Consider the following 25,001-nt stretch of genomic DNA (forward strand, 5'->3'; position numbering starts at 1 on the left):
ATTCCCAAGTTTACATTCCTAGGACGTCTTTTACGTATGGCCAATGTCCGCTTCGCCGAGATCTCATAGCGGTCCTTATCCCGTCCCATTGGATGGACATTAGACGTACTTGGGACGGAAAAAGGATCTCAAGAAGTCATTAATAATAAATCTTTTTCTGGACTCTGAATTTCGTTCCTTTTTCTTTACTCTTCTTTTTCTTATGAGTGTTTGCTGTGCCGACATTTTTTCACGAACGCTGATCCGGATATCCGGACGAAAAGTTTATTTGTCAAAGTATGCAAAGGGTTACTGGACACACTTCATAAATCGACTGCATACTAACAGCGCTGTTGAAGAAATATGGAACCTGAACCGGGGTCGAACCCGGATCGTAGTGGTGAGAAGCCAGTACTATACATATGGGCCACGAATTCATGTTTAAAGTTTTGAAGATAAAGGTTATAATAAGATTTTAGAATCAAACTTTGCCGTGAAAACACAAAGACAGTTTCTCCGAAATTTTCTAAGTGTCAAGAAGGAGCCAAAAAATAAAAACGGGACGCATCAGAGACTTCTACGAGAGGGAGTAAAAAATGACGTATCCGACAAGATGAAAAATGAGTAACGCATTCAAATAAGGGCTCGCAATGGGACATATTAGAGATTCCCCTGTGCCCAGCGCACCAACCGCACGGTTTTGGTCCCGCCTTGGGAGAAAAATTCCTATCTGGGGAGTGTTAAAGTCTTGACCGAGTGGGGTAATTAACCAAGAAGTTAGCATCTAAAAACACAACCAAGTGAATGCCCTTCAAAGGAACGAGAAACGGAAACCTATACATACCATGAAGCCTGTGGCTAATAAAAACTTGTACGTCACGCCCGGTCGTTACGCCGTAAAATCTCGAATATGTAATGAAGTGAGGGATGAATACCCAGTTGCAGTTTCTAGCTTTTGACTGTTTCGTTCAAGTTAAAATATTTACGAATTGAAACACCGAAGATATAACGAGCGCAACCTTCAATTTCCTAAATAGTAGCTATACAATATTCAAGTTGACTGACTTGGTTCGGTCCCGCCTTCCAAAAATCAACAGATTGAGAAACAAGATGCTTTCGGTCTCTGATAAGCAAGAAGGATAAAAGATACACACAGTGTCTTTTTTCAAGGTTGTTATTTAATAATAATTACGTTGAGCATATTATTTGAAAGAAAAATATATTATAGAGCGTTTAGAGAATTTACATGGGCAGTCTATTGCCTTAATTGGTCAAGTATTAAGCGAATTGACAGCATTTAGACAGAAAATTATTCTCATGACCTTTTACATGACATTCGACTTCTGTATCAGTCAAACAACAAACATGGAAATTCTAGTAAGTGTGAAATTAAACTCTGCCGAGTTCGGATATAAATTAATAAAACAAGAAAAGAATATGAAAACTCAACCAATTATAATAAACTTATGTAATTCAGTTGCAGCATTCACAAGTCCTGCAAACGAGAATCTATATAGCTAGCATGAAGCCTGTAGCTAATTATAAAGTGTACGCCAGAACGCCACGGTCTAAAATCTTATGAATATTTAATTAAATGAGAGAGATGAATATATAGGTACAGTTTCTAGCCTCTATCTGTTTGTTCAGCACGTTAACATATTCGAGAATTGAAACATCGAAAATTTATTGTGCGTGACCTTCAAATCCTAAACAGTAGTTACAATATTCAAGTTGACTGAGACTGACTGGGTGTGGTCCCGCCGTCCAAAAGTCCAAAAATAAACAGATTGAGAGACTGACGGGATGCTTTCGCTTTCTCATAAGCAAGAGAACTAATGATACACGTAATTTTTCAGGTTTTGTTAAATATTGACATTAAGCATGCAATTTCAAAGAAAAATATATTTTAGCGTTTAGAGGATTTCGATGAGCAGCCTAAAATTGCCTTTAGTCAAGTAATCACAGCAGCATTTAGACAGAAAACTACTTTCATCACGGGTCTCATCACGTAGCATTCAGCCGTTCGACTTCTGTATCAGTTAAAAAAAAATCATGGAAATCATGTTAAGTGCGAGTAGAAAATTGAACCAGAAAATTACATGGCCTTTAAGCCGTTTCCAAACCAAGTTCTAAAACTTTATTGGCACTAAAACGCCTCCGGTGGTTCTTAAGTAGTCATTGGCTCTACACCCCCTCTTCTCCACCCACCCACTCCATCCAACCAAAACTCGCCACCTAGCGACAAATTCTCCCTTACGTTAATTGAACGAAAGTGATCTTCGCGTTTCAAAATTAACGAGTTAAATTAAATTATAAATAAAAAACAAAATAACAAAGAAATCCTGAAAGTCCTGCACGAAGTGGATTTATAATAGTATGAAGAATAGTCCATTAAAAATACCATAGGCTGCTTTCGTTTGCTTGTCGCAAAAATGCAATCGCCAAAAATCAGCGTTTAATTAAAAAAAATTGGAACTTTACTCAATTGTAGATGACTATGTCATCTACCTTTTGTGCAAGTTTCAAGTAAAAATTCGCAAATTTGAATTTTTGGCAATTTTTTAAGTGCCACACCCTAGAAACAAATGGCGGAAGCGCCAATGTTTCCAAACTTAAAATCTACTAATTTGCGAGTAAAGTGCTACTGACCATGATTTAAAAAAAAACATGGTGAAAGCTTGTTATTCCCTCTAATACAAGAGTATTTTTCAAGTTTTCTTTGCGATAACTCAAACGTGAAAAGGGGAACATCACTTTGACCCGTAAGCTGCCGTGTTAACACTGAGTCCACCACGAAAAGAGGCCAAAATTGGGGGTTTTGGGGGTTTACATTTTTTGGAAAAGGTGACCAAGGCATCGCAGCCAGTCCCCGTATAAACCATTTTGTGTGGAATTTTACGGAAACCCAATGGTGAAATTCGTCATGTTCTAGCTAGCATAGTTTTAAAGTTATTTAATAAAAACTAAGGGACCCCCCCCCCCATTTTTTTCATTGATTGTTGAGAAAAGAATGGAATCGATTTTAACAGCTGGGCTTGGTTGGCTATCGATGGCTGGAGTTCGAAAAAAAATTATTGGCCAGAAGAATAGATCTTCCTTTGTTTGTTTTTTTAATCGGCCGCTAGATGGCGTGGCGAAATGACGTCTGTCAATGGTGAAAATCTTCAGAAAATGACGAAAAATTTTCAAGATTTTCAATTGCCAATATCTCCATGCTAATAAACGTTAAAAAAACGGGGCGAGATGTCTCTAGAGGGGGGCAAAATCTTTCATTCTGAAAAATAAGATTTTTTTAAAAGTCTAGTTTGCCCGAAAACTGATGTCAAAAATCAGAAAAACGCTACAATTTCTGGGGGGTCCCTTAGTTTTCATTAAATAACGTAAAAACTATGCTAGCTAGAACATTGCGGATTTCACCCATAAGGTTTTCCGTAAAATTCCGCACAAAATGGTTTATACGGGGACTGGCTGCGATGCCTTAGTCACCCTTTTCCAAAAATTGTAAACCCCCAAAACCCCCATTTTTTACCTCTTTGAGTGGTGGACTCAGTGTTAAAAGCGCGGAAACACTCGTCGTGTTTCCAAACTTAGAGTGGGTACTGTAACAAAACGGCTTAGAATATTTTAATGGGACTAGCTCGTCATTTCTAAAAATTATATTTTGTTAGATCGTCTCATTCGGCAGAAATTGCTGTAAAAACCCCAAAAAGTTTAACGATTTCTTACTACCCCCGGTTTTAAGTCATATCTAAAAAATTATAATAGCTTCGAAGTCGCCGATTGCGCCATTCAATTTTCCGTTGAATTTAAAATAAAATGGCAAGGGGAACGCAACTCAAATTTACTACAATAAAAAGGTAAAAAAGTAAAAAAAAAGTGAAAAAAGGAAAAAAAAGGAAATTTACTTACAGGCTATATGAAGGGCGCGCGCGAAGCCGCGAACGAACCCCCCCCCCCTACCCATCCCTACTCTTACCCTCCCTACCCTTTTATTTTCACTTGAAGGAAAGCCTATCTCAAAAGTAAAAAAGGAAAATAAAGCAAGGAAAAATTTAAAAAAAAAAACAAAATATAAATAAAAAGTAAATTTGAGTTGCGGACCACTTGTAAAATGGTCTACATTGCCATTCGCTCCGAAGCCTAGTCGCTATTTTCCACAAAATCAAAACCTCCAAATTTTGCCTGGTTGAGTCGTAGACTCGTTGTTAAATGTGACGTATTTTCATTAAAATACGTAACAATAAAAGTTTGACTACGCTCACTCACCACAGACAGGATCAAACGAAAATTAGCACGAAATCCATGTTAACTCCCCCTCTCAAAAATTTTCTCTGGAACCGTTGCAAATATAGATCTTATTAGATTAGTATCTAAAGGTATGGGTCAAGCCGACACCCTAGCGGCGCGTTGCTGTGTGAAGGGGTGCCGTGAACAGCAGATTTGTATTTGGCTCGCCTCATGTGCTTTGCGCATAGGAAAAAGAAAAAAATGATTTCGATTGGTCGAAGTGAATGCACTCCGCAACGTCCGTATTGGATTTCCATTGGACGTTGCGGAGTGCATTCACTTCGACCAATCCTATCGTATCCCCAAAGAAATCTTCAATTACAAAAAAATTTTAAGTTCCAATTCCGTAATAATTATAATACCTTCGTACGTTTTCCTAAACAAGTTTAATGGTAATAGCTTATTGGTAGAAGAGCCGTCTGAAATGCTGGAGATCCGAGTACGATACTCGTGAGAGAACATTGTTTTTTCTCATTGTTATTCATGAAATTCATACTATTTATGTTATTTAAAGTGGATATGTGATATATAAGGTATCGCCTACTAATATTTAATGTATTTAGACGTATATAAATGCATCTAATGTATTTTATTTAAACATCCAAAGGTATCATAAACTTGACATGATAATTTGGATGTCTTTTGGACATATAAAAGAGTGACACGTGGAATGTCAAAATGATATCCCAAATTCGACTTTTAATGTCATAAAAGGGATATCAAAATGACTTTTTTGGAACATCAATACGATATACGATTGCTACCTGGGACTATACTTGAAGGGATAAAGAGATCACCCTCTTTTCGAAAGCTAAGGCTGGATTTGAGTTAGGTTTCCCCAATAGAACCTAAGGACAAAGAGGGGGGCGTTGATATTTAAACCGCTTGGGTGTTAGAGGAAGACTGCCACATTGGCAAAAACCAAAACCAAAATCCATATTTTTTCTGAAATTTTAATCGCTATTATATAGGCTTAGCAGCCAAAAGCAAAATTCCTCGCACTCCTTCCGTTTATATTTGACGTAGTAATTTTTAATGGTATTTAGTAATAGTAAAATTAACTTGTGTTTTTATTTGGTAGAGTAGTAGAATAGTAGTATTACCTGCAAAAGAACATCTAGGTTACCACCAATAAACAGAGTAAAGCACAATTTTCCATAAATACACAAAAAAAAGACATTTTTTATTTGTGCAAGTGTTCAGTTACATAGCCAACAGTGCCAACACATGCTAGATTCAACTGCAGATAATCCGTTTTTTTTATTCCATATTATACGGCCGTGTGTCATATCTGTATTATGGATGTCATTTTGGTTCTAAAGAAAAAGCAACAGGTTGGATAGAGCGAACAATAGTTGGATAAATGCTGTTTTTGAAGAGAATGTTAACAAAATATTTATGTGTCTATAATTCATTGCAGTTTGCAGCGATTACCATAAAAAACAGCGTCGGATTAGATTTCGGCGGGCCCTGGGAAAAATTTGTATCGCGGGCCCTTTTCCCACCTTTTTTCAAGAGAGCCTTCGTCATTATTTTGACAAGCAATTGGACCCTTTTCAATCTAAAAGTCAACTAGTTCGGATGAAAAGGGCTGAAGCCACAAGCCGGGATCAGATGATTGATTACAATCCATATTCATTAAAACACATTCGGAGTCGGTCACGTTGACAAGAGTGGAACAGGGGCGACTAGCATTAGAATAAACACTTGAAAGAGACATCCTGTCGTCAGATGAATCATCACTATCAGCTCCATTATCACTATCGATGGTTAGTGATATTGATAAATCAATATCATCGGCTGACTTCTCAGAATCTCGGGCGTTACTGTTGCTCGTTGAAATGGAGGCTGTAGGTTCAGGTGTAGGCGTAGATGAAGTGGGACGAGGGTAAAATTTAGTTAGTTTTGGCAGAGTTTTTACAAACTGATATCATGTTTATTAAAAGACAATCGTTTGACAAGTCTCTAATTCTGAAGACAACTCTTAACCTTACAGTACCTACCTAAAGTTTGGGAACGCGCGAGAGAACCTTATGGAAAAAGGCGTTTTTTTCGGGCGTTCCCAAACATCAAATTTTCGTCGGATTGCGACGATTTTTTTTTGGCCGTAGCCATTATGGGTAGCATTAAGCCGATTTTTTTTAGATTTTTCCTATCAAGGGAAGGGTAGGTTTAATCGAGCCTAAGTTTGGGAACGCTCCGTAGAGCTATTTACAATTTAGGGTACTTTGAAGGGGGATAACTTCAGAACGGGTTAAGGGTGGGAAACGCGGTCTTGGTAAGGAACAGGAAGTCTTGGTAAATAGCCTACTCCCATCAAGCCCACAGAAAAAAACTAGTGCTCTGGAAAAATAAAGTAGAATACGAAAAAAATTAAACTAGAATATAAATAACAAGAAGGCAATATGTGAATTTCACTCATCATGGTTTGAGCTACGGCAAAGTATGTAAAGGGTGGCGGAAGTAGTGACAATTCTTCCACCTTCTCTCTCATGGAGAATAAGTTAGAATTTTTTTTAAATTTCTTAAGTTTCTTGTGGAACTTAGAAATAAAAGGGAGCAAAAGGCCCACTTAAAAATATTTAAATTGGTCCTTTTTCGAAGGGTCCTATTTCTTCGGGGCATATTTCGACCGGTCCTATATCTCTGCCTATCTAAAAATCAACAGATTGAGAAACGAGATGTTTTCGCTCTCTCATAAACAAGAAGGATGAATGATACATTTAGTGTTTTTTTTAAGGTTGTTGTTATTTAATAATAATTTCGTTGAGCATAACATTTTAAAGAAAAATATATGAGCTTTTAGAGAATTTCGATGGTCAGTCTATTTGCCTTTGGTCAGGTATTGAGCGTTATTTTACAGCATTTAGACAGAAAATTATTCTCATCACATTATAGGTTCGACTTCCGTGTCAGTAAAACAACAAACATGGAAATCCTGGTAAGTGCGACTAGAAAACGCGACTCAGAAAGGATGTCGTATCTCCACACCCGACCAGCAATTCCTCGATGACATCAAGTACAAGAGTGTTGATTTGAACAAGAACTTTCCATTTCCTTTTCTTCAGTTAACTGATACCAAAACACTCTTGATGAGCCAACATAAGACTCCTTGTTACATCACGTTTTCCAACCGTTTCAATCGTTGTTTATTGTTCTTGGTATAATGTGACATTGTATAGGAAACATTTTTTTTTAGATTTTTTATTTTGTTTTTTTGGGACGAGCTAAACTTTTTTCACAATAAAATTTTTTCTCTTATTCGCGTACTGTCTGGACACCATACATGATGTGAAATTAAACTCTGTCGAGTTTGGATATAAATTAATAAAACAAGAAATTAGAATCTGAAAACACAACCAATAAATAAGCGAATGTCCTTAAAACGAGAAACGGAAATCTTTATAGAATGAACCCTGTAGCTAATAATTATAAATTGTACGCCACGGTCACCATGGTCTAAAATCTTGAATATGTAATGAAATGATAGAGATGAATATAAAGTTACAGTTTCTAGCCTATATTAATTTTATTCAGCACGTAAACATATTCGAGAATTTAAACATCAAAGATTTAACGTGCGCGACCTTCAAATCCTAAACAGTAGTTACAATATTCAAGTTGACTGATACCGACTGGATGTGGTCCCGCCGTCCAAAAAGTAAATAAATCAACAGATTGAGAGACGGCCGGGATGCTTTCGCTCTCTCATAAGCAAGCGGATTAATGATACACGCAGTGTCTTTTTCCGGGTTTGTTAAATGCAGTAACAATGACCATACAATTTGAAAGAAAAATGTATTATAGCATTTCGAGAATTTCGATGAGAATCCTATTGCCTTTAGTCAAGTAATCACAGCAGCTTTTAGACAGATTACTACTCTTCGTTGCGTTCATCTTCTGTATCATGCAACAAACATGGAAATCCTGTTAAGTGCGAGCAGAAAATGTGAATCAGAAAATGATATTATAATAGTAGGCCTATGAATAATAGTCCATTAAAATTTACCATTGAGTACGCTGCTTTCGTTAGGTCTATCTCCATACGGTTTCGTTATATACCGAACCATAAAATCCCGAGTTAGCCATAACTATAGCTGGTTATTTCCCTTTTAAATTCTAAAGGTATCCGCAGAGTAAAAAGTCGTGCGACTTGTGACTAGTGTGCACCGTAGTTATGGCTGGTCTGACTGCCACAGCAAATTTTTGTTGCAGACTTTTTGCTCTGCCCATACTTTGAGACTTTCAAATGGTCTATAGGGAAGAAGGATCAATCGCCGCCCGAGAAGTTTGCTGCAGGGAAACTTGTCACCAAGCATAGAGACCTTAATACTATTTGAAGACAAAACGAAAATCTATGTAATTAACAATAATGACGTCGGATGAAAAGGCGGTCTGAATGCGATTATTATTCCGTATTTTTCATGAAGCAGAAATTTTAATCTAAAATAAAAAATAATAGAGAATAAATTAATAAATTTTGTTTTTATCCTTGGTAGTCAGAAAGGCAAATTTAAAAAAAGGTGAGTCCAAAAAGGCAATTGCCTTTTTGGTCAGGCCAGTTGCCTTTCTGCGGAACAAGTTGCCTTTCTGCGGAGCAAGTTGCCTTTCTGCGGAGCAAGTTGCCTTTCTAATTTTTTGGCTCTTATAAGAACCGAGTGGGCCGAGATCCAGGTGGGCCGAGATCCAGGTGGGCCGAGATCCAAATGGTCCGAGATCCAAGTTGGCCGAGATCCAGTGGTCCGAGATCTAGTGGGTAGAGACTCAGCAGGCATCCGTCTCGTTGCACGTCCCAGTGAAGAATGGTACCTTTAGGCCTACCAGAGGCCGCTTATAAAGGTCCGAACGGCTCTCTTCAGGCTCCGCCCAATTTTGGGCAGAGATCCACCCCTTTTGGGCCGAGATCTGGGCCGAGTTGTGGAAAATGAATCTGTGCCGAGATGGGCCAAGATGGGGAAAATGAATGTGGGCCGAGATCTTGGCCCAAATCCGATTGTTATAATAATTTTGTTTTATTTTTCTTTTCTCCCATCCCTGATCCCTCCCATATTAATTTTCTTCCTGATTTTAGGGAGGGAAGAGGGAGGAATTTAATTACTGATGTATAAATGCGCACCGCAGTTGGGTGTGGTTAAAAAACCAGAAACGGGAACAATGTCTTTATACAAAGATAACTAGCCTCCTCATCGACATCTTTACCTTTTCTTTTTCGTCTATGAGGCGGGAAAAGATTGCTATTTGGGGGAAAGACAATCCTTTCTCTCCTCGTGGAGGAAGATTTTGAGATGTAGTAACACTGCTGAGAGCGTTTAAAAATTAATTAGATCGAATTGGGGTTAGAAATAAAAATTAGGTAATAGAGAAATGAATAAAGTATTCACTTGGAAGAAAAGGGGAGGAAATCAGAGTCATAGATAAGAAAACAATTTTTTTACCGAGGAGAAGTTGGTTTTCCCATAAGACGCTGTAGGCGACAGAGACCAACTTGGACACAAATGAGATTTTCGCATTTGCGGAGAATGCGCAACACAGGATGTCTAACTGATCCATTCCTATCCTTTAACATATAACAAAAGTTCTAGAAGGAGGAGCCCCAATGGATATGCATTTTGGGAGTTGCGCAAGGGTGTTAAAGGATAGGGCTAACTTCTAAATTTAAATAAATCATAACTAATTCACGACAATCTGGCCCAAAATGAAACTTTTTATGGAGAATTATGCTGTTGTTATATACCTGCTGTTAAAAATTTCAAATCTCTGCCGCAAGCCCGCACTAGAGATTTCATCAAAATTCATTTAAAGTTGAAAACTTTAAATCAGAATTATGGTAACTTATTAAAAGATAATTTAATTTTCGAAAATAGAACCAGAAAGCCTGAATTATTTCAAATTTTTAAATTAGTTTGTTTTTCGATTCCGTTAAGAAAAAAAAAATTACAGAAAAAAAGGAAACTTCAATTTCGATTATCCAGCTTCCTGTTTGCTTAAAATATTTGATAATTTACACAGTACATGTTCGGTCTATAGGAAACGTGCTGTAAACAGAATATTCTGTTTTTTTCCGCGACGGAAAAATTTAAGTTAGGATGGAATGACCCATTCTATATTTTTGAAAAATAAAATAAAAATACTCTGTTTATTAATATAAATTTCATGTCAAGTGGTTTGTTCACAATGGGGCATTTTTAAAGAATCAACTTCTTTTTGGGACAGTGTACTATGGGCTAAGTTAGGTAAAATGGTCGTTTCTCCTCATATTTTTTTTTACAGAAAAATTATAATTCAGGTGTGATCAATACATTTTTATGTTTTTGTCTATCGTCGTCATTTCGTCGTTTTGAAAAATATTTCAGTTATGACCTCATTTTTCTCGTTTATCTCGTCACGTATCAAGCTAGTTTACAACTTCTTTTGAAAATTAGAATTCTCCCTGATCATTTGAGTAAACCATGTCCAGCTTTTGAGTCGTTATCCAACAACGTACTTTATTATTTTTTTCAGAAGTTTAAGTCAATCCCCTTATAACCTAGTCCTGGTCTCCCCTGCACCTTAAAACTCCCAAACACCTTAGAAAATACATACCGTTAGTATATTATATCTACGCAAGTGTTCAACTAGCCAAACACATGCTAGATTCAACTGCAGATAATCCATTTTTTATTCGAAATGATGATACAGTATGTGGGGTGTGGACAATGCATTGACGTCTGTCGTAAGCTGGCTGTGGCCGACTAGTCTAGGAGCATCACATCTGTAACGGATACGAACGTCATTTTAGTTTAAAAGAAACAACAACAGGTGCATAGCTGAAAATGCTGTAGTCGAAAAGAATAAGAAGGGGATGTTGCTGTGTGTATAATTCATTGCAGTTTGTAGCTACTACACGAAAAGACATTCGTTTGCCAAATCACTTTCCAAAGACGACTATTTAACCATTTACGGCAAGTTTCAAATGTATCATTCAATAACTGTTAATTTTTAAATGTTATTTTGCGAATTCTTACCAGTTACACTTTATGATTTACTCTTGAATAAATAAGTGTAATTTTAACACTTTTACTTTACCAAATAAATTTTAAAAATATACGTGCTATATCTACCGAAGCATATCTACACTATAGATAATTTTTTGGTTCTTATACAGTGGGTACCTAAAGTATGGGAACGCACGACAGAACCTTATGGAAAAAGAAAATTTTCTCGGCGCTCCCAAAAATCCAATTTTCGTCGGAATAAACTGACGAAATTTTTTGACGTTGTCATTAGGGTGTTGATTCGACAATTTTTTTTTATTTTTTAATCAGATGAAGGGTAATTTTTAGGCCGAGCCCTAAGTATAAGAACATCCCGTTAATGGACAGGGTATTATAAGTTAAAACTTACTTTATAATGTAGGAAATTAGTTGATTAACAAAGCTCATTTATTGGTTTTCATAAAAAACTAGAAATATTTTCACAATAAATGAAATGAAAATTTGTTTTTTCATCCTATCGTTTTTTATTAATTTTAATATCTTCCCCAACGAATTTCTCGGGAGCTTTTGAACTGCAGATTCTCCTAAAAATTACATCTTTTAATATAAGAAAATCGAAATTTAGTTTCACGTTTTATGCATTTTTTACAGATTGACTGTACTAGTAGTCATCTACAATTGGGCAAAGTTTAAAATTTTTTTATTGAAACGCTAATTTTTGGCGATTTGTTTTTAAAAAAGGCCATTAATTTACGTGGTGCAGGGGCGCTTGCCCGGGGGAAGAATGGAGGAACGAGAACAGGGAAGAACAATGGGGTTCGGCGCATTTCCCTCTTCTATTCTTCCCTCGGGGCAGGATACGCTCCATGCGACGCGAGAAAAACACAAAAATATAATTAAAAAATCGCCCAAAATCAGCGTTTTATTTTTAAAATTTTATTATGATACCGGGACACCGTGTCAAGAGGGACAGTGAAGGGGAAAATAGAAAATATTAATAAATTTAATTATTTTTAGTGTAACATGTAAAAACATGTTATCTAATCGGGGTTCAAGTTTGGTGTGTTTTTGCCAATAACTGTAGGAGTTATTGACAAAATTTAAAAAAAACGGTTTTTCGCTTGTAAAATTTTCCGCCGCCATGTAAGGTTTTACGGTAAAAATTAAAAAAAAATTACATGGATAGAAACTTTATTCATTTCTTTATCGTTTACAAAAAAATTGAATTTTTGACCCATTATTTTAGGAAATATAGACATAAAAAAGAGATGTTTTGAGAAATTTGGGGCAGCAAATTTTACTGCAGTTCAGATGGGCAGAAAGATTTGAGGGCGGAGATAAGCTTTTTTCGTAAAATAAAAATTTTTAAATACACGATAATTCATTAATTTTTTTACATACATATAGAATCGATGTGGGGAAACACGATTTCAATTTAAACAAAATTTAACAAATTTTAAGGCTTATAAAGCAAACGTCCCACCCTACCCACCCTAGTGTCCTCACTTACCCCTCAAAATAGGCCACCCACAATTTTTTTTAAACTTTAGCCGTCTCCGACGGGTAAACGGTTTACTCTTTAATTAAATAAAAATATGGGGGGGGGTACCTTTGAATGTGAAATACACAGCTACAAATGTAAAAAATTAATAAAATAGGGTTATTAAATCGGGAGATATGCGAGAAAAAAAACCTGTCCCGCGTTACTCCGGTCTCCCCCAAGTAGTTATTACAAATGAAAAATGAAATATACAACGAAAGGGGTAATTAATATGAAGAAATGATATATTAAGTCACTGTCATATACATGTCAAAGATAAATTAAAGATATCCGAGTAGATATGTTTCATGCCTGACAATAGACTACTGTAAAGATAGCTTAGTAGAAGATGATTTACTGTCTTTAAGATATCTCAGAGATAACTTGTTCTACTATGGATAAGGCTTAGTTATATGTTTATTTTTTTTTTAAAGTCAATTTACTGAGCGTTGGGATCATCCATGCACTAACTAATTTTCAACAGCAGCTGAGTGGGCGAAATTTTTTTCCTTTTAGTGTTATTAGCGCAATTTTTGGAAAAAATTGAGATAGAAAATTTGAACATTAAAAAAACGTTTTCAAGGAATATTTAATTTTTTTTTTAATATATATTTTAGAAAGTTTAGGAAGGATGTAATGAAATTTAATGCAGAATAGACCTATAATATTTTTAATAAAAAGATTGAATTGTAAAATCAAAAAGTTCCCTACAGAAAATGTTTATATTCGATTGCAATTTTGTTTGTCCAACTTACATCAACAGAATGTCACTAGGAATACTTTTTGGTTTTTTTGTCACCCTGACCGGGTTTGTTGTCACCTTTCCAGCTTCCCCAACAGAAAACAATGTGGTTTCCTATTCCAAATTTCAAGTGTGGAGAATAACACCAAGCACAAATGAAGAAAACCAGATCCTTATGGAAATTTGTGAAACATACGGTAATTCTTATATATTTTTAAAACTTTACCAAATTTTCTATACTGATCATTTGAAAAAAGGTTTGACAATTTTGAATGAAGCAAAATTGGATAATACCTCCATGGATTTGTTGATTCCGCCTGAATTAAAGATCAAATTGGAAAATAAATTGGATGTTGCTAATATTCCATATGCCGTCACAATCGGTGACTTACAGAAGGCAATCAACAACCAAAATTCGAACGCAACTATCCGCAATTCCAAAACAGCACGTAATGAATGCTTGAATTTTTGTAACTTAAATTATTGATTATTCAATCTGTTCACCTTAAATTTTATTTATATTTTAGGAGATAATTCATTTCTGACTAGATGTAATGTTCCAATTTAGTTTTACTTCATATGACTACAAAAGATGAAATTTTACCAAAGTTAGAAGTTTCCTGATCAGAATTATTAGTTCTTATTTTAACCATAGATCCACCACTCCACTAGGCAGGAATAAAAAAGCGACTTTCAAGATAAAAAAAAAACAGAAAAGGCAAAAAAATATTAAAAAATATGTCCCTATTCGTATTTGCACACCAGATTTGCCTGCGCATGCAGAATGACAAAACCCTTTCAGTAGACATTTTTAGTTAAAGTTTGAGTTTATGAATTTTATCTTATTTAGGGGGGTCTAATTTTATTGAAATGTTTATGGGTGTTCCAACCGCTAACAAAAAGGGTTTCCTTTCCTGAGTTTATTGATTGGGATATGATATGACAATTTTGTGAAACAATTATTTCGCCTTTTTGTCGCGGCATATTAATCATTTTTGTTACCTCGTGCCCCTTGCGGGACCCAGCAACAGCTCTTGTTTCTTCGTCTTAATTAGATCTCTAGGCATCAAATGGGCCTTGAAATCAAATCAAAATAATGAAATAATGATATATTATGTATTTCTCAACAGCTTATAATATGACCTGGACTAGCTACCATCGCTTGAGTGACATATACGGTTACATGAATTATCTGGCTGTCACTTATCCAAGCCTTGTTTCCTTAATTAACATTGGCACCTCTTACGAAAAACGACCGCTATACGTTCTTCGCATTTCAAACTCTTCGTCTCCTGGCAAAAACTCCGCTATCTGGATCGATGCAGGTAGACTATTGTCTCATTATCGTCTTCAGTAAGATACACTATAATATTTAGTTTTGAAACTTTAAAAACGTTAGGAATTCACGCTCGTGAGTGGATTGCTCCAGCAGTTGCTAGTTATTTTATTCAACAACTTGTGGAAGTGCCAGCAAATGCCAAACTTCTGACAAATGTCGACTGGTACATAATGCCCGTCGTGAATCCAGATGGTATCCACACATTTTCTACTGCAATTAATAGATTTTTTTAATTACTTCTTCTTAAAAGGTTATGAGTATACATTTGTTACTGATCGGCTTTGGCGTAAAACTCGTTCGTTGACAAGTTCATCAAGCTGTCGAGGCGTTGACCCCAATCGCAACTTTGGTTATAAAGTAAGCTTTCTATTCCTAACCATGGAAATTTTGATTCAATTTACTATTTTGACCAATTTTAAGCTTAGGCTACAGTAGAGATTTTTTAAGGCTTTTATAACTAAGGCTAGGTTATTATTCTTTTTAAAACATGAAAACTTTTTTAATGGACAGTCAGTTAAAATTAGAACAATTTAACGGGTGGGATCACAAAGTAATTTTTAACAAAGTCTCAGCGCACGAAATGACAATTATTCATATATTTACCAAATATTTTAGAAAAAAATTAATTTAAAAAAAAATATTTTCTAAGCCTTAAAAGCTCTAGTTAAGTCTAGTCTTAATTCCCGTTTAACACCAATTATGTAGTGGGGTGGTCTTGGCACCAGCACAAATCCATGTTCCGATATTTACAAAGGGACCAAAGCTTTCTCCGAACCTGAAACAAATGCCACTTCAAATTTCATTTTGGGAAAGGCCAATCAAATCAAAGTAACATTTTTAAAATTTCGTACTTTTATGAGTTCAAATGCATAAATTTAAATACTGCTTTTTTAAGCTTTACCTTACCCTGCATAGCTATGGACAGTACGCACTAATTCCATGGGGGTATGACGTTGCTTATCCACCTGACTATAACGATATGTTGGCACTTGCCAACAAAGCAGTTTCTAAATTCGTTAAATACAAATTTTCCGTTGGTAATTCAGCCGCTCTACTTTATGCAGCTGCAGGTATTTTATAATTAACGTAATTACTAATGTAAATATTATTAATTCAGTTGGAGTGTGTTTCTGTTAAGGTGGTTCGGACGACTGGGCCAAATCTATTGGCATCAAGTATAGTTATACTTTTGAACTTGCGGACACTGACACGTATGGTTTTATTTTGCCTGCCTCCGAAATTTTGCCAGTGAGCCACGACTTCTTCCCCGCGTTGGATGTTTTTGCCAAACAAGTAGCGACTTGTTGTGGAGTTGCAACTACAACCACCTCCAAACCCACTTCTACTATACGGACCACTCCCAAACCCAATTCTGTTAAATCTACCACTGCCAAACCCACTTCTGCTAAACCAACCACCTCCAAGCTATCTTCTACTAAACCCACTACCAAAAAACTATTAACGAGTACCAAAAAACTATTAACGAGTACCAAAAAACCAACAATCACTTCTAAGAAACTGATTGGTTAATTCCCCACGCTGATCGTCTTTCTGTGTTTGTGCATATAATGTGTTAACAGCGGGAAGGCCGACAATGTAATAGCATAACCAGGAAGTTTTGAAAACACAAAACTGCTGATACCTGGAATACTTGCATATCTTTTGAAATACATATCGGATATCTACGAAATTGTATTGTAAAATACGTTCGACATAAACTTGTGTGTGACCTTGTATAATTCAGTGCTTATCAGCAAACATGAATAGGCCGAAAGGCCAAAAAGGTGGGGAACGGAAAAACGTAGGCGTAATTGAAACGCCATCTGAACATGTTTAGACAGAGAACTTCAGATCTTCTTTCGCTCTCGCTTAGTTAACATGTCTCCTTAATCTAAGAGATCAAAACGTTCTCGGTTCTATGTCAAGTTCAGTTTCGGATTCGAGTTCTAGCTCAGACTCTGACTCTTCTAATTTATCCGTTGATTCCAGCTTTTCTGATATTCTTGATGCCAAGTCAAAGAAGTTTGCTGATTGTAGATCAAAAACTCTTTGGTCAATCGCTCTTCGTATTGCTTAATTGGTGCGAGGGTAGGAACTTGTGTTTGAACGCTATTATATCTTTTTGTCCCAGGTGTCTTGAATAAATTGGCTGAGTCACGACGTCCCCTCTCTTCAGGTGATTGAATGTTGTTCTCCCAGGCGTTCAGGAGCATCCAGTCAATATGAGAAGTCCAAGTGGAGCTTTTTGCGTCAGAATGCAACCGACAGCTCCCTCGTTTCGTGAAGTGGTTTCCCCAACCTCTATCGCGGAAGGTGGACGCCTTCAACTTCAGCTGGAAGAACCTGGCCGGTTTTTGCTTCCCCCAGTTAAACATAATTCAATCTGTCCTGTCAAAGTTGTTAAGAGAGGAGGCGGACGCAGTCCTCGTAACACCATTTTGGCCTTGTTAACCCTGGTTCCCCACAGTCATGGAAGTTTCTTACGACGCTCCCCGGGTGCTTCACCCCAGTCCAGACTTGTTGACTCTCCTTTGGGGGAGAGTCACCCTCTGATGTGGAACAATTCAATCCGGCTAATCGCGTGGCCATTATCCTACCCGCTGGTCGCCAACCTGTTAAAAGGGATATACAACCAGTCACCGTCGGCAACCAGACATGTTAATACGTAGAAACCCAACACTGTCCTCTCCTTATTTTATGTTTATGCTGCCGCTGACCTTTCTATCCTTGAGCTGAGTCGTAAAAGTTTTACACTTATTGTTCTTTGCACGCTCCCTAGAACGGGCGAAATTTCACCTATCCTCCTCACTTCTATTTCTTTTTCGGACTCTTAGCTTTCATTCACGCTCGGCCGACACAGAAAGGCAGAACGCTCACGCCCCCTTAAGCAATTTCGATCGACGCGTGGTCCGAAAATGTTTCTATTGACTAAATGTTCGTTATCGAGTTCGACGAAGCTTTCGGGCTGCTCTACGTATAGCTCATCGTCCAAATCGCCGTATAGGAACGCAGTCTGTACGTCCAGGTGAAATAATTCAAGATCGTGGACCGCGGCAATGGAGCACATGACGCGGAAAGAGTCATGTTTTAATACGGGAGTGTAGATTTCAGATTCCTTGTAGTCGATGCTAGGACATTGAGAATACACCTTAGTGACGAAGCGGGCTTTGTAGATTTTCTCAGACGCCTTGAACGCCGGCTAGATCTTAAAGGTCCACCGAGCCCGTACAACGAGCAATTGGTGGGAAGCGACATGATTTCCCATGTCTGGTTTTTTATTAGCGAATCGTATTCCCTCTGAGTGGCTGCCTTACATACTGAAGACTTGTTACTGGTCATGGCATCCTGGTACTGGTCCGGATCTTCCACCAGGGTGAGAGCAGTATCAACTGTGAAAGCTGCGTGCATGCTGCTTTGGTTGTGGCGCGCGGGAGGAGCGACGAAGGGTTGGTAGTGAGGAAGTGCAAATCACTTGAGATTCTTCCTCGGTGGTTCGAATACGAACTGATCTCCGCTTCTTTGCTGGCGGTGTGGTCGGCGTAGTTTGTTGTGCATGTTGATATGGGAGCGATGGTGATGGTCTGACGAGGTCGACTTCCGTTGCTTGCCCGTGGTTTGCCGCATCTTCGAGATCACATATTGCATCATTTTTCTGTGAAAGAGTATATGATTTGGTTTCTGGGTGCGCCAAATCGGGGGTATGCCAAATCGGGGGTGCATGCGCCGATCTGGGGAAAGATTTCCACGTTGATTTGCACAGTCATTGGATTGGAAGAAGATTTGTTGGAGGTGAAGAGTGTGCTGACACCTTCAAATAAAGTGTGGTTAATTAACTCTGCTAGTCTATTTTGCTGCGGTGTGTGGAAGACGGTGGTCTCGTGTCTGATTCCATTCTTTCGGAGCCACGACTCGAGTTCATTCGACCCGTATTCCGTTCCACCGTCGGTTCTCATAAATGTTTCCAGCTCCCGAGTCTGTGTGTGAAGTAGATTGATAAAATCTCTGCACGGCGACCTCTGAATTTGCCTTCAGGAAATATGCAGCTTGATAGTCACTGCAGTCGTCTCGAAAATTGGAGCAGTACAAAGCTTCTCTGATACTTGGGACTTTGACAGGGCCCCGTACGTCCCAAGAGATTAATTGATCAATACGGGAGGATTTGGGTGTGGAGCTTAGGTTGAACGATTTCCGCTTCAGTTTACCCGCGGCAGAATCATTGTATTGTATTGTATTGTAACATTTATATAGCGCATCATCCATACTGAAAGATCTGATGTCGCTTTTTAGTTAAAATTTTTTAGAAGATGTGATTACACACATCACAGTATATTTACCGTCATATCCTTCAAAGCAATCAAGAATCCTGTGTTGTCATGACAGCTCTCTGTTGGGAGCTGAGCTCCGGTTGGGAGGTTGAGCCCGACTACTGCGTCACTGTGTGCCATTTTGATAACGGTTTGGTAGTTTAGATGTGCAAGGCGTTGATGCCACTCTTGAATGGAATTTGGAGATGATTCCGTGAGAGCTGAGAGTGATGCGACGACTGGATGTGGGCTGGCATCTCTGGTATTCGTATTAAAAAAGTTGAGTCGGTATAGAGTTTCGCCGACGCGTTTGCCAGTAAGTAGCAGGTATCCATCTCGAACGACTTTTACGTGAGATTTGGTAAAAGGTATCTCTCCTCCTTTGGGCAAAAAAGGGGGAAAGTGATGGACACAACCCTTCTATCACTTTCCCCCTTTTATGCCCTTGGCGGTTTTTGACGACGCGCACTCTATGAAAAATGGCCGAGAAAACACGAAACAATCCTAAAAATGGCTAATCTTTGAATGGACACAGCATGATCAATTTTTTAAAAAAACCTCGGCGATTCTTTCAAGGAATATAGTTGACGATATCAACTTTCATTTCGCATAATCGGATCTCTTAAATTCCAGGGGGGTTTCTAGCAATCTGAATTACACTTAAGGGTCCATTTTACACTTAATTCTTTAACAAAAACTTAATTGTAATTAAATTTTTAGTTTTAAAAAGTGAACTTTGTTTCTTACACTACAATTTCACTTTCAAGTAATTTTTAAGAATATATAACGAAAACTGAGGAAATTAAACTGGAAAACAGAAAACGCGCAAAACGCGGAAAAATAAAAACGTTAAAAATTAAATATTACATAATTTTTGTTGTATTTTATTTTTAAAAAATGCTTTGCACATATAAAACTTAACATATAGACCTATAACTAGTAAAATTTTGAACAAAATCGGCGACTTGGTCGCCACACGCTTTGGTCGATTTCACATGGATTGACCCCGTGATGGATTAAAAAAGAAAATAAACAACTTTTGATAAGGAAAGGTTGCATTTCCCACTACACTCCATAAGGCGCAGCATTTAAAGTTAGTGAAGTAATTGCCAACAATTTCTACAACACCAAAACGATGATTGAAAGATTTCGTCAGAAATATTTGGTAACCATTTTTTATTTCATAATCATTTCTCTAGTTGGCACTAATAAATTCTTCAATATAGGAACTCTCAAATGGAGGAAAAGATTTGGTCCATAAATTATCAAGCCGTCATTGGTGAATTATAAAATTATGAACTCGAAGAAATCGCAATTCTTAAGGAACGAAACATGCAATTGGAGAAAGCTGAGAAAAAGCGGAAGGAACAGGAACGGCAACGATCAATTTCCCGACGAATTGTTCACAACGCATCGACAAATCAGTTAGAAAAAATAGTAAATGCAAAAAAACGACCCTTTTCCTGGATATTTGTCGATTGGGAACAAGTTTTCTCAATTAATTAAAAAACATCAAAGAACAAATAAATTGTCAATACTACTGGATAAATCCCGCAAATGAGATACTTTGCCACTGTTTCGGCAATCCAAAAGCAAAGTGGTTTGAAGTTGACGGAAGTTTTCGCTGTGCTAAGCAAACAAAACGTCAAAAATAAAAAATGTTCCTTATATTCCTGTTCGTAGATTAGAAAAAAATATTGCCTTAAATTAATTTTATTTTTTGTTTTAAGTAAGATATTCATTTATAACATATCAGAAGTTTGCTTTTTTGGTTCCTTATGTTAAATTTTACTTTTTTTCTCTGTAGAATATATACGCTGAATTGAAAATGTTTCTTGTTATTGATTGTTCATCTACAAACAAAGTTGCGTGGTACAAAAACAGGCCTGATCTGCATGGTTTCTACAATTTAGCTATTTAATGAACCCTGACTGAGAAAAATAAAAACTGGCAAAATGAAACAGTTTCAGACAAGTATATATCACAGAAATAATCGTAATCCGTTACTACTCAACGATTAATAATGAACGTCTCATAATATTCAGAAAGTTAGAATAGAGTTGTTCCACCTTTTAGTTCGTTATTCAAATAAGTCGGTTAGTCTTAAGAACACAAATGATTGGGAAATCGTTTGAAACATTATTAAGACAGGTGTAAATTACCACAGACAATGTGCCTATTCCCTCTACGGCATGTAGATGAATCATAATGAAAACGATTACTCAAAACGTAAATCTGCAAAAGCTTATAGAAAATCTCGAAGCAGCCTTTAATCAATACATTTTTCTCATCCATCAAAAAAAATTTTCCCCAGCAATTTTAGGGATGAAGAGTCAAATAAATGGTAGCACGAAGGCGGATTTTGATTGTCAAATTCTGACATCGTTGAATAGAGAAATCCACCCGAATGTCAATCATCAGCCATTCATTATCGCATGCCCCATCCGCTTCGTTTACATTTCTATTTGGTCGGCCTGTTTTCAGATTCATTTCACGCAGGAAAGATAAGGTTCAAAATGTTGACTGGCGGTAATTTTAAAGGGGAGTTCATCAGAAACGTCAAGAGTAAAAAAAATAGAAAAATAAAAAAAAAAGAAGAAAGAAACAACATCTTTAATTCTTTTTAATCCGAATGTCAATTAAGTGTCTCTTTAAGAAAAATTTAAATAAATCACAACTGGTGTTTAACTGATAACCACTTCGCAATAGCTCACTATCGGTACTGAATCGGTTGCTATCTTAACATTAGTCTAACGTCGTACTGGTGACTTCCCCTCAGGGTTGGGTGACTATATTTTGTAGGAGGAAAAAGGGGTGGATTTTTAACGCAGTAGGCTATTGATATAGATATATTAATAACGCTGTATATGCTATCGCTGCAGGCTATAACCTTGGATATAGAGATACAAGGTGAGTAAAAATAAATTGGAGGGGGAGAGATTTATGAAAACAATAGGAAGATTAAACATCTTTAGGAACCAATAGAACCTTAGTTTGAAGCGTATCGCGATTTTTTCATCCTGATCTCCTCCTTTGGCTATGAGATCCAACGGAGACTGGGTTTATTCCGAGGCTGGGAGCGTATAAGGGCGTCGAGAAGAGTGATGGTTTGGTGAGCTCCTTCCGCCAACGACGTGATGATGATGTTTCCTGTCTGGAGGATCTCGACACGACTGTCCAATTTCTCTTATCCATCTTAGTCCCGGTTAAATGGGTTGAAAATTAGTGAATAGTGAGCGTTGATGGGACATGTTTTGGGTGGCGCCTTAGTCCAGATAAAAATCGCTGTTCGCGAGAGCGTGAGATGAGCGACGAGACCGACGTCCGGACCGGTGAAATCTAGTTGAAAAAAGTTTGCGGTCAGGTCTCTCTTCTCTATCGGGGAAAGTATTGGTTCCCCCCTTTTTCATACTTTTCTTTTCTCCCTTTTCTTCCCTCGGGCCGATTCTCTGAAGATTTGGTAGCGAAAAAAAAATAAAAAAAAGGGGAAAACATTTTTTTTAATACAAGGAATGTGATCTCGAGGCACAAATTGCTACGCATACTAACCAAGATACGTAGCAATTAACTGACACAAAAAAAAATTTAAAAAATAACACTTATTCACAAAATTCGCTTTGTATTGGAAAAACACACTTTCAGCGGATACTGACAACGCAAAACAACCTCAGAAAATGGCGGACATCAAAACAATTGACACGCGAAACTGCGATGTGAATTGCCTCGTACGTCACTCAGCCACGATCCCCATTCTTTTTAACGTTTGACTCAAATTTATGAGGGGATTATTCTGTTCTGATATTACTATAGAGGAACTAAATTCGGTAAAAGGTGGAGTTCGAATAAATATTTCATTACTCAATATTAATATATTATATTTATACTCAATATTTAATGCTCAGTACTACATTGTAACTTTGTATTAGCAGACGAACCTATTATATCATTGTTCTACCCTATAATGTCTACCGACTGTATCACTTCTCATTTTTTACCTGGATATCTTCATCTGTATGGTCACTGATGTATAATATGCATGTATTCTAATACAAGTGTGTCTGTTATCTTCGAAGTAACCGCTGTAGCTATTATTGTCATCACACAAGCTGCCCAAAATCAAGCGACTCAGCTCTTAAACGCCTTAGACCAGTAGCTTGTGCAATCGGTGAGCTTGGTACAGCAGCTGGCAAACAACGCCGTAGGTACCGCAGCAGCAGCAGCAGTACCAACACCCCGTGTAGCAGTGGCAGCCGTCAAGTCTATTTCGTGTTTTGAGGGTAAATTAATGGATTTTCCTCAAGATTTTGTAGATAAAGTAGCCGTGGCATAAAGATGAACAGAAGCACAGCGTATTCAAGTAGCAGCAAGTCGTCTGTTGAAGACAGCGTTAGATTGGCATATCCACATAGGCCATGCACACGTAACCTAGGCTGATTGGTCTGAGGCGTTCACTACAAATTTTTCACCCCGTTTGCATGTTAGTGAATGGCTCAGGTTGATAGAAGAGATATGACAGAAAGTCGATGAATCATGTATCAAGTGCGCCTCAGATAAGCATAAATTATTACGTGTTGCCCCTATCCCCCTTAACGACGAGAAGATGGTAGCTTTCCTTATAGATGGCCTCGTTAATTGGCAACATGTGTCAGCCATAACAGCGAACAGGCCAGCGAACGTCACGGAATTTATCCAATTGATTCGTGCATTAGAGGCACTTGGTGTTGCTTCGCGTGTTTTCCCACCACCAATAGCTCCGCCACTAGCTCCACCAGCAGCTTCACCGAGCACAACGACTATACCTCCTGTTCCTGTTCTGAACACCACTCTTACCTCCTGTTCCTGTTCTGAACACCACTCTAGAAACATTTGGCAACCAGCTAGTTAACCAACTGACTGCACAATTCAATAAGTTGGCGATTGAGAGTCGTGGTGCCGGACGTGGAGGAGGCGGAGGTTATCGTGGCTGAGTAGGCGGAGGTGAGCGTGGCGGAGGAGGATTGGTCGACCAAAGCAAAAGGAAATGCTACAACTGTGGAGTGGTTGGCCACATCTCCCAGTACTGCTCAACAAAATCGGGAAAAGATACAGCCGGAAGCTAGGGGCAGGGTCTGTGCTTGCTCACCGGCTACGCCCACATACCCTGTCGACCTCCACTCCCGTTTGTAAAGGTATTTGTTGAGAATGTTGGTGAATTAATTGCACTTGTGGATTCCGGTGCAAGTATTTCTGCTATTAGAATAAGTGTAGTAAGAAAAATTCTCCCGTCAAATAGAGTTGTTAAAATTAACGGGTGTTGATAATAAGAAATTCGAAGTTGATTCATCTTTACCTTTGAATGTGAAATGGGGCAATCGTGTTGTAGAATAAACAAGTGTTGGTGATAGAAATAACAAGGGCGTTTCATTTTACTTTCTTTATTTAAGCTAGCCATCACAAACAGTATGTGGGCTTCTCTCTGCCATCAACATTAGGGCATCTCTCTGCCATCAACATTAGGGCGGACTTGATTACACACAAATACGTTACACACATATTTAATACAACACTTGATTACCTTTTAGTTCTACACACAGGGACACTAGTGATTGGGTTCACTTGAATACACAGAGTTAGTAAATTTCAAGAGAGAGAGACTGTGTGCGACTTGGTTCTACGACTACGACGTTCTTAGACGTTTCTATAGTGACGCACATAGACGTCGCACACACGGACGTACACACATGCACGAAGGCCATCTAGTGGAGTGTGTTTAAATTATCTTAACCAACAACAAGCGATCTCCCACTCAACCAGACCAAAATACCCACTTTCTGGTGAAGGTACTTTTCGGATCGTA

At 37.7% G+C, this 25,001-nt stretch overlaps 1 protein-coding gene across 1 annotated transcript; it reads left to right on the top strand.

Annotated features, from left to right (window-relative positions):
• Window positions 1-11,055: 11,055 nt before the first annotated feature.
• Window positions 11,056-16,558, top strand: LOC124328587 (carboxypeptidase B-like). Its single transcript, XM_046787444.1, has 9 exons — window positions 11,056-11,207; window positions 13,544-13,719; window positions 13,780-13,971; window positions 14,653-14,847; window positions 14,922-15,053; window positions 15,112-15,218; window positions 15,567-15,689; window positions 15,757-15,931; window positions 16,000-16,558. The coding sequence occupies exons 2-9, from the start codon at window positions 13,545-13,547 to the stop codon at window positions 16,389-16,391; spliced, it is 1,491 nt and encodes a 496-aa protein (XP_046643400.1). The 5' UTR covers window positions 11,056-11,207; window position 13,544; the 3' UTR covers window positions 16,392-16,558.
• Window positions 16,559-25,001: the final 8,443 nt, after the last annotated feature.

The sequence above is a fragment of the Daphnia pulicaria genome, chromosome 1 (genome assembly GCF_021234035.1).
Source record: "Daphnia pulicaria isolate SC F1-1A chromosome 1, SC_F0-13Bv2, whole genome shotgun sequence".
Lineage (NCBI taxonomy): Eukaryota > Metazoa > Arthropoda > Branchiopoda > Diplostraca > Daphniidae > Daphnia > Daphnia pulicaria.